Source organism: Orycteropus afer, unplaced genomic scaffold (assembly GCF_000298275.1).
Source record: "Orycteropus afer afer isolate SDZICR_OR568_19922 unplaced genomic scaffold, OryAfe1.0 scaffold00588, whole genome shotgun sequence".
Taxonomy (NCBI): Eukaryota; Metazoa; Chordata; class Mammalia; order Tubulidentata; family Orycteropodidae; genus Orycteropus; species Orycteropus afer.
This window is the reverse complement of record NW_006922175.1, coordinates 948,094-959,756: the sequence shown is the minus strand read 5'-3', so window position 1 is coordinate 959,756 and position 11,663 is coordinate 948,094. Positions and strand designations below refer to the sequence as shown.

Sequence of the window (11,663 nt, the reverse complement as noted above, 5' to 3'; positions counted from 1 at the left end):
AAGGCTCAAGGGTCCAGGATTATCCTCTATGTCTGTATTAATTGGTCTCTTTTCTTTGTTGAAGAGGGTCTGTGCAGTCTTTCTGCCTAGTCCACCATCTTGCCGGAACTCCCTGTTTTTCTTTATAGTTTTAGCATTAATAAAACAGTTTTTTTTTTTTTTTTTTCAATAGGAACAAGAATTTCATAAATAATTTGAGGATAGTTTATATCAACTTATTAATAGATGAACTTAGAAGATTATACAATTAGATACATATAACACATTTCTTAGAAGAAGCAGTGAAGAAATAAAAGTATATATTATTGCATTGTGCAAATCTTCTGCAAAAGAACTCATTCAAGTGTTAAAAAGCAAAGATGTCATTTTGAGGACTAAGGTACACTTTACCCAAGTCATGGTATTTTTCAGTCACCTTACATGTATTTGAAAGCTGGATAATGTATAAGGAAGACTGAAGAAAAAGTGATGCATTTGAATTATGTTGCTGCCAAAGAATATTGAATATACCATGGACTTCCAAAAGAAGTAACAAATGTGTCTTGGAAGAAGTATAGTCGGAAAGCTCCTTAGAAGCAAGGCTGTTGATACTTCCTTCCATATACTTTGGACATATAATTAGCAGGGACTAGTCCCTGGAGAAGAGTATCATTCCTGATAAAGTAGAGAGTTAGAGAAAAAGAGGAAGACTGTGAACAAGATGGATTGACACAGTGGCTGTGAAAATGGGCTCAAACATAACAATGATTGTGAGGGTAGCCCAGAATTGGACAATGTTTTATGTAGTTATATCTGGGGCTACAATGATTTGGAAGGAACTCAATGGCACCTAACAACAAAACAACACATTTCTTAAATATCATCGCAGCAATATTTGTTTTAGTTAAAAAGGCTCCTATGGTACATCTGTGTATAATTCTTCCAGTATACCTACAATAGATATTTCTGAAAATACATGATATGGTAAAATCTGAGGGTTTCAAAGCATAATTTTTCAAAAGGAGAATTATTTAGACTCTTAGGGAATTGTTAACACATCAGTTTTAATCTCTAGTAAATTCAAAAATTTCATTTGAGATGAAAATTCATTTGCCAGTCCTAAAACATATAAATATCTGTTTATATACCTGGTAGGTACATACGGTAAAATCATACACCTCAAATTTTACATGTTGAGAAAATACACTTATTAATATCTCATAAACTTTTTATCTAATAGAAAAGAAAATCAAACATTAAGTAATAAATAAAGTTATATTTGAAGGAACAGAAAGTAATCTTACACTACAAATGACAACTACATATTTAACTCTAAGAGGTTGGTAACAACACATTTTATTTTTGCTGGATGATATTAAAGGTAGGGGTGATAGATCATAACTGTTATTTATAAAAATTAAATTATTATAAGAAAACTGTCTATAAAAATTTGAAACAAATTCAGAAATATGTCATATGTTTTTTTATTGTGGAGCTGTAAAGGCTTAGTTTTTCTGCTCGGTATTTAAAATTAAAAAAAAAATGAATAAACTCTAATATGATAGTAATACATTTCCATTTTCTTTTGAAAATACTAAATTGTACAGTACTATTTTGTTTTTCTTATAAAGAGTAATTGAATTATGAGATAAAATAGCAACCTGATACAAAATTAAAAGTCATACCTAGTTAAAATAATTTATACTCACTATAATTCTCATATAGTATGAGTTACATAATTCTCCTAAAATATTAAGTATAAACCAGTTTTGAATATCAAAACTTTGAAATTTAGAAATGGTTACAGTAGTATATTGACACGGTACTGCCAGAAAGTCAAGCTGGGGTCAGAAGAGGATGTGGAATGAGGGATATCATTGAGAATGAAAGCAAAGAATGTCAGAAAGATGGCTACCTGTGTTTTATGGACTATGCAAAGGAATTTGACTGAGCGGATTATAACAAATTATAGATAACATTGCCAACCATGAGAATTCCTGAATGCCTAATTGTGTTCATGAGGAAGCTGTACATAGACTGAGAGACAGCCATTCGAACAGAGTGAAAGAATACTGCAAGTTTAAAAATCAGGAAAAGTGTGCTTCATGGTTGTATCTTCTACCATATTTATTCAATCTGTATGCTGAGAAAATAATCTGAGAAGCTGGACTATATGAAGAAGAATGTGTCATTAGGATTGGAGGAAGATTCATTAATATCCTGTGATATGGAGATGATACAGCCTTGTTTGTTGAAAGTGAAGATGACTTGAAACAGTTACTGTTGAAGATCAGAGACTTCAGCCTTCAGTATGGATTACACTTCAACATAAAGAAAACAAAAACCCTCACAACTGAAACAATAAGCATCACCACGATAAATGGAGAAAAAATTAAAGTTGTTAAAAAAGACCAAACTCACTGCCATTGAGTTGATTCTGACTCATAGTGACTTTCTTTGGGTTTCTGAAGTGGTAAATCTTTACAGAAGTAGACTGCCCAGTCTTCCTTCATGGAGTGGCTAGTGAGTTTGAACAGTCAACTTTCTGGTTAACAGTCAAATGCCTTAGGCATTACACCACCAGCTCGGAAAGTTGTTAAGGATTTTAATTTACTTGGATCCACAATCAACGCTCAAGGAAGGAGCAATCAAGAAATCAAATGGCATATTGCATTGGGCAAATCTGTTTCAAAAGACCTCTTTAAAGTACTCAAGAGCAAAGATGTCAGTTTGAAGAATGTTTGTGCCTGTCCTAAACCATAGTGTTTTAATAGCTTCATATACATGTGAAAGCTGGAAAATATAGGGAAGATGGTAAAAGAATTAATACATTTGAATTATGATGTTGGCATAAAATATTTGAAAACATTATGGACTGCCAGAAGAACAAACAAGTCTGTCTTGGAAGAAGTACAGCTAGAATGCTCCTTAGAAGTGAGAATAGACAGACTTTGTCTCATGTACTTTGGTCATTCTGTCAGAAGGGATCAGTCTTTGCAAAAGAACATCATGCTTGGTAAAGTAGAGGGTCAGCGAAAAAGGAGAAAACTGTCAACGAGATGGATTGACACAGTGGCTGGAATGATGGGTTCAAGCATAGGAAGGATTGTGAGGATGGTGCAGGACTGGCAGTTTCATTCTGTACTACATAAGGTTGCAATCTACTTCCGTAGTGATACCGACTCGGAAACCCAAGGAGGGGTCGCTATGAGTCGAGTCTGACTCGACTGTACATAACAACAACAACATGAGTTGGAACCTACTTGATATCTAACAACAACAGAATTAAGTATCAATATTATTGATATTTACTAAATTATAAAATATTCAATACTGAAATCAAAGCCAGCCAGTGAGGAACTATTATCATTGCAGTTTTAGAGGTGGAAAACCTGATACTCATAAAGCTAAAGGTACCATACTCAAGGTACCATGCCTAGAAAACATTAAACAATGACTAATTTTTCGCTTTCTCTCAGTTCAAAATTGTGCAGCTTATTCTGTACATTCTTAAGGTGATAAGCCAAGCCAATAAAAGCAAACTAGTTGTCATCGAGTTGACCTTGAATTACAGCAATCCCACGTGTGTCAGAGTAGTATTCTGCTCCACAGAGTTTTTAGTGGTTGATTTCTTGGAAGTTGATCACCAGATATTTCTTCTGAGGCTTATCTGAGTTACTCAAACCACCAATCTTTTGATTAGTAGCCAAGAGCCTAATCGTTTGCACTACACAGAGACTAGTTTATCTGGGAGGTGCTTCTTGGAAAGGAAACCCATTTGTGGTAGTTAGGTTCAATGAATATCTGCTCAATCAGCCTTGGCTAACAGCTCTGCCTCTCTCCTCTTTCATCTCCTATTGTTTCCTAGAACATATGCATTCATGAAAAGTAACCAGCATGCCTCATGAACAGGTATCCATAACAGGAAGGAAGAATACAGGTAATGAAGGTAGCTCCCATTTCATCAGACTACACTTTGGGGCTGAGTACAGGCAAGAAACTACTAGGAGTCAGAGATCAGAAAACAAGGATGTTAGAAGGAAGAATAGTGATATGTTGTTGTTGTTGTTATTTGCCGTTGAGTCGGACCCAACTCATAGCAACTCCTCCTTGGGTTTCTGAGGCAATATCACTACAGAAGTAGATTGCCCCATCTTCCTTCTGAGGAGTGGCTGGTGGGTAGTTTTAGTGTGGAATAGTGATATAGTCCACATTAAAACCTATGATATACAGAAAGATAAACTCAACAACCCACAGAAATTTTAGTTGTCTTAATTTACCTATAAAAATATATGATGCCAACCTCCAACTCCTCTGGAGCTCTTCATGTAATATCGCTAGATCAAGATATATTGACCAGGCTCTTAAGTGTGAACAAATCTACCAGTGATCAATGATTATTAGTGCCAACTATGTTATGTCCTCTGAAAAAGGATATTTTTACATTAGGTTCACATTTTTAGTTAATGTATGAAGGTCTTAAGCTGCCACTATTAAAGAAAAAAAGGCAAATGGGAACAAAATGTTTAAATTCATTGTATTGGTTGTATTAATACTCTTACTTAACAAGCTAAGCTAATCAGGCCCTCCAGGTTTATAATGAAATTGCTCTATAATACTGGGAAAAATGTAATAGGAACTAACTTAAACACACACACAAATACAGTGATAATTATATTAGACATGAAAAGGATTTTCTTATTTCAAACAGAACTACAACTTTTCAACTTTTTCAATTTCTTCACAAATTCATTAAAACCAAAATTGATATTTAGGTTGTTTTATGGAAAATAGAAAAGAACTATTCATTGATGACATTCTAGATAAATGTCATTTAGATAAAAGAATTTCTTCTAAACATTTTATTAACAGTGCCAATTATGGAAATTATTTTATTTCCTTGATTCCATTTTAAATTTAAAGTGTCTATTGAAAGTTACAAAATGTGTCAGTGTATATTTGCAAGGGAACAACTTCAAAGTAATTTTTTTTAGAATGCTTTGTTTGAGATAATTTTAATGTTTCTGAAAAAGAGTAATCTTTTTCCTTCAGATGATCCCAGTTGTATCTTCCTTCATAATTAAATAAGTCATGCGTAATACTCACAGTTGAAAAACCATCAGACTATCATGTCATTCAGCTTCCTGTAAACAAGGCACTTTTGTTAATTTCCAACTGATTGGGAAAGTGACATTATTAAACGATAATTGATATTCTCTTTTATAGCCTGTATAAGCCAGAGGATGTTTTGTGTAGGATGCCACTGTAAGATGATTATTTCTTAATTAAATTTGTGAAATCTAAATAGCTTTATTTTATTCTAGCAGCCCCACATGTTTATTTGCTAGCATGCATGTTTTGAGGAAGATTTGGAATGTCATCTGAAACTTACATATCATCATTTAGGTTAAACAAGTTCTCCAAAAGTGAGAACAATAACTCTGATCAGAAATACTACAATAGAAATTTAATAAAGGTTTATTAATAAGTCTTTGTTAAAATATTTTCTCTATGCCCAAATTGTTGATTAAGTTATAGAACACAATAGAAAAAAAGAAAAGGTAGAAACAGAAAGATTGCCAAGTAGGAAAATGATTTTTAAATGATGTTGTGCACTGAATTATTTGGTATGGTTCTTGTAGCCATAGCCTTTGTGACTCCTACCAGGTAACTGTGTGCAAATATGCAAATGTGAGGTGCCTGTGACTCACCAAAGGACTCAATAGCTTGTTCATAATGTAAATAAGTACATGACACCCTTGTAGGAGTAGGATCATATATGTGTATACATAAATTCATATGATACTGAACAAAAGTGTACAGTGGATATTAAGCACTTCATGTGGCTAGTACAATGAGAAACTTTTATATTTTATATAGTTTTAATTAATTTAAATTTAAAAATTGATTCTTTTAAATTGGGATAAGAATTTAAATATGTTTGGATATACTTGAATATGCAAACTTATATTTTAAACATTAAATTATGTGAAATTTAAATAAAAACTATTTCCACTGAAAAATTGACACCCAAATTGTAGTGCCCTTTAAATGTGAAATATCTGTCAGATTTTGAAAACAAAGTTAGGAAAAATAATGTAAATTATTTTAATAATGTTTTAATATTGATTACATATTATAATCCACCACTCTCCAGTATGTTATATTGTGAATTCTAGAAGCTATGTCATAGATATTTCAAATACCAACAGGGTCACCATGGTGGAAAAATTGCAGTGGAGCTTCCAGACCAGGACAGATGGAAGAAGAATATGGTGGTCTACCCCTAAAAAACAATTGCCCAGGGAGAATTTTATCTATCACTATAGAACACTGTTTGATATAGTACGGGAGATGAGCCCCATCATGTTGGAAGGCACTCACAATATGACTAGGGATGACTTGCCTCTTCAAAGTAGACTCACTGTTAATGATGTGGATGGAGTAATGATGTTGGGGCCTTTGCTTGCTGATGGGGCATGGCTCAACATGACAAGAAACAGCTATAAAGATACATTAATAATTGGAAGTGGCAGATGCAAAGTATGAAACTAGGAAAATTGAGAGTTGTCCAAAATGAAATAGAACACATAAAACTCTCTATCCAAGGCATTTATGAGCTGAAATGGATTGTTATTGGCCATTTTTAATTGGACAAGCACATGATCCACTATTTCTGCATTGACAAATTGAAGAGGAAGGGTACTGCATGCATTGTCAAAAAGATATTTCAAAATCTATCCTCAAGTACAATACTGACAGTGATAGAATAATATTCATATTACTCTAAGGAAGACCTTATTAGTTTGACTATTAGTCAAACTTACACACCCACCACTCCTGTCAAAGATGAAAAAACTGAAGAATTGTACCAACTCCTACAATTTGAACTTGATCAAACATCCAATCAAAATACATTGATAATTACTGGTAATTGGAATGCAAAAATTGGAAGCAAAGCAGAACTGGAGTTGGAAAACTTAGTCTTGGTGCTAGAAATGAGGTCAGAGATCACATGATCTAATTTTGCAAGACTGATGACTCATTCATTACAATTTTTTTTTTTTTTTTAAACATAAAGGACAACAATACATGTAGACCATTCCAGATGGATAACAGGAATCTAATTGACTACATCTGTACACAGAGACAATGGAGAAGCACAGTTCATCAGTAGGAACAAGATAGTGCTGACTGAAGAACAGACCATTATCAACTGCTTATTTCTAAGGTTCAGTTGAAATTGAAGAAAATTAAAACAAATCTACAAGGGGTTGTATGAGTCGGGGCCGATTCAAAGACACATAACAACAAAAACAACCATAAGAGCCAAGGTAAAATCTCAATTTAGATATCATCTCATAGATAGATTAGACACACTGAATACAGATGACCAAAGACTAGATGAGTTGTGGGATATCAAATATATCATATTTGGAGAAGCAAAAGATTATTAAAAAGACAAAGACAGAGAAGACCAAAATACATGTCAGAAGAGATTTAGAAACTTGCTCTTTAATGTAGAGCAGCTAAAGCAAAGGAAGAAACAATGAAGTAGAGGAGGTAAAAAGATTTCAAGGAGTGGATTGAGAAGACAGACTATTATATGAAATATTCAAAAACTTTGAGTATGAAAAACAAACAGAAGAATCAGCTTGGCATTTCCCAAGCTGAACCAAGCAACCAATCTCATGGTCGTCGAGTCGGATCCGACTCACAGCGACTCCTCTTTGGGTTTCCGAGGCAGTATCAGCACAGAAGTAGATTGCCCAACCTTCCTTCTACAAGGAGTGGCTTGTGGGTTTGAACCACCAGCTGTCTGGTTAACAGTCAAATGCCTTAGGCACTATGCCACCAAAGTTGAAAGAACTGAAGAAAAAAAAAGTTCAAGCCTGTAGTTATAATACTGAAGAATTCTATGGGAAAAATGTTGAATGATGCAAGAAGAATCAAAAGAAGATGAAAAGAATATAGTCATTATATCAAAAGGAATAGGTCAATGTTCAACAACTTCAGGAGGTAATGTATGAAAGAATATATTCAAGCTGTACTGACTGCATTGGAGAAAAACAGGGATCCAGGAATTGATAGAATACAAATTGAGATATTTCAAAAAACAAATGCAAAGATGGAAGTTACATCTTGTTGTTGTTGTTGTTGTGTGCCGAGTCGGCCCCGACTCATAGCGACCCCTCCTTGGGTTTCCGAGGCAGTATCACTACGGAAGTAGGATTGCCCAAACTTCCTTCCGAGGAGTGGCTGGTGGGTTTGAACCGCCAGCCTTCTGGTTAGCAGTCAAGTGCTTTAGCCACTATGCTACCAGAGCTCCCGGAAGTTACATCTATGCCAAGAAATTAGAAAGATGACCCGACATATAGAGGAAATTATCAAACAATATAATTGATATCACCTGCAAGTAAAATTATGCTAAACATAAGTCAAAAATGGTTGTAGCAGTACATCAACTGGGAAATGCAAAAAATTCAAACCAGATTCAGAAGAGGATGTTGCATGAGGGATATCATCATTCTGATGGATCTTTGCAAAAAGCAGAGAATAACAGAGAGAATTTTTTCTATTTTTTACTGACTGTGCAAAGGTATTCAACTGTGTGAATAAATTATGGATAACATTTTGAAGAATGGGAATTCCAGAATACTTAACTGTACTCTTGCAGGACCTACACATAGACAAAGAGGTGGTAATTTGAACAGAACAAGGGTATCCTGCATGAATTATAATCAGCAATGGTATGTGTCAGGGTTGTATCCTTTCACCATACTTATTCAATCTGTATGTTGAGTCAATAATTCAAGAAGTTGGCTATATAAGAAAAATGCAACATCAGTATTAGAGGAAGACTCATTAATAATCTGCAATATGAAAATGATATAACCTAGCTTGCTAAAAGTGAAAAAGGCTTGAGACACTTAACTGATTAAGATCAAGCTTTTCATATAGATTACACCTCAACATAAAGAAAACAAATATCCTCAAAACTAGACCAATAAGCAACATTGTGATAAACAGAGAAAATATTTTGTTTTACTTGGACCCACAAACAATGCCTATGGAAGCAGTAGTCAAGAAATCAAATGATGTATTGCATTCAGCAAATCTGCTGCCAAAGACATCTTTTAAGTGTTAAAAACAAAGTTGTCATTTTTGGGATTAAGGGGAGCCTGACCCAAGCCATAGTATTTTCAATCATCTCATATGCATTCAAAAGCTGGTCAAAGAATAAAGACTGAAGAAGAATTGATGTCCTTGAATTTTGATGTTGATGAAGAATATTAAATGTATCGTGGACTACCAGAAGAACGAACAAATTTGTCTTGGAAGTACAGCCAGAATGCTCCTTAGAAGGGAGTATGGTGAGTCTTTGTCTCATGTACTTTGGACATGGTATCAGTCCCTTGAGATATCATCATGGTTGGTAAAGTCAGGCAGTGAAAAAGGGGAAGAACTTCAATGAGGTGGGTTGACACTGGCTGAAACAATGGGCTCTAACCTAGCAATGATTATGAGGATACCTCAGGACAGAGTAATGCTGTGTTCTGTTATAGATATGGGTGCTGTGAGTTGCAGTCAACTCAAGGGCACTGAAAACACACATACATATACACACATATTGTAATAATGCTATTTTGGATATTTGCATTAAATAAAATATCCTTCATATTAACATTGTTTATTTTTTACATTTTTTATTTACATTTACATTTTAGGAAATCTCAAATTACATATGTGCTAGTGTTATACTTCCATTGGAAACATTGACAGATAATAGAAATTTGCAGTGTTTTGAAGTTAAATGTATGGTATGGAATATATTTTAGGTTAATCTACATTAAATTTACTCATATTCTGTTCTTATCTCTATACTCATCTCCTTGTATCTATTGTTCCAGGGCAACCAGGAATTCTGATAATGTAACAGATAGTGATATTTCAATGGAAATGGAAAGGAGAAAAGAGGAAGTTTGGAATATCCTAGTCTTTTCTTTATGGCATATTTTTGTACCTATCACTGATTAGATAAGAATAGCAAAGATAGATATATATATATAATTTTTTTTTTTTTCCAAATAGAAACGGTGATGATGCAAAAAAAAAAAAAAAAAAAGGAGGATAGTGATAGAGCACTGGGGTGAAGAATCTATCTGCAGACAAACTCTGCCCCTGAATGATGACTGTTATGTCTACATATATTTTCTTCTAGTAAAAGTTCTAATTCTTCAGAGCATCATGAGGAAAGAAGTCATTCAAAGGCTGAGAGTTAGTCATGCCAGGGCCAAAGATGTAAGTTATTTTGAGAGTTGTATTAATGCTATTAAGGAAAACTTGCCAACTTATATTACAATGAGTAGAGTCTGCCTGATCAGAAGAAAAAAGAAAGAAAGAAAGACATGCACGCTAACATAATTAATCCTATCATGTTGAAGCTATTGAAGCCATTTGGTGAAGATCACCCTTGATCTGAATTTGTATGCCAGTATTTATTTAATCAATAATGAATTCTTACTTGATTCAATTATAATTAAACAGGGCCAAACCCTATAAACTCACTGAAAGTATGCAACTCTTTTAAACTTCTCCTTCATGAATGGAAGAATGTCTTCTAAGACTTAAGAATTAATTCCAAATATGACAATTTGACATTATGTCAATGTACAGTGGTCCAAAATAGATAAATCAAAAAAAAAAAAAACCCTGTGAGCTGCATTAGATGTAACATTGAGTGAAGTCTTGATTTACTTAGATCTTCAAGTCACGAAAAAATTCTGAATAAATGTTTTTTATTAAAATGAGCAAGCATGGAATTTTCAAGTCACTTATTAATTTTTAAAAATTAGAGGGGAAAAAAAACCCAAACTATCAGCTAAATCATTTTCCCTATATTTTTTTATCTGCATTTGCTAAAATGGAATATGATGTTGTAGGATAAATAGTGGTATGTTCTAACAGCTTCAAATTCCATGTTTTTCGATATTAACTGATGTCTTTTGCTTCTCTGATTTTATTTGAAATTTTTAAACAACTTAGTTTCTTTATCTTCATTTAAAAATCTTTCTAGTCTGTAAATCCTGAAGGGTAAACAAAAATGTACTCTGTATCAAAATCCAAACAGGCAGTATGCTCTATGAAAATCATAATCTTATCTCAGTCTCTCAAGCTTGGTCTTAGTTATGATCTTCACATCTTTATGTTTTACTTGAATATATGATAAAGAAATATCAGTATATCCTTCATTGTGAAGTATTAATGTGTGAGCAAAGCAAGCTTAGTAGTATTAAATAACTACCCTAAAGCAATAAGACAAAAGCGTGTTGGTCTGGACTATTCCAACCCTTTGTCTTAAGCTCATGCCTTTATCTATTATGTTATTTTGACTCTGTTAATATCCCTCATTTTTTATTTTATTATAAATTTATTGTATATAGTTTTATTATACAAAAATTATATTGATAACTTTAAACTTAAATTTCTCAATATTATTTATTCAAATATATCATTTATTAAACATCAGATTTATATTTGCTTTCATCCATGTGAAATACTACTTCATGAATAAAAATATCACTTGAGATTCATGAAAGAATAAATGTTCACGTTGTTTTCTAAGGCTTTGATTGGCAATAGGATTTTAGTGTTCAAAGTGACAAATATAAAAATTAATTTTA

The 11,663-nt window shown here is 33.3% G+C and overlaps 1 protein-coding gene across 1 annotated transcript in view; it reads right to left on the bottom strand.

Moving 5' to 3' along the window:
* LOC103210321 (protein eyes shut homolog) overlaps positions 1–11,663 on the bottom strand; it is a gene marked incomplete at its 3' end in the record, with an annotated part of 1,289,761 nt that overhangs the window by 698,194 nt on the left and 579,904 nt on the right. The window contains 1 exon segment of the mRNA XM_007956242.1: positions 7,694–7,702. Within this exon segment, the coding sequence (XP_007954433.1) occupies positions 7,694–7,702 (9 nt within the window).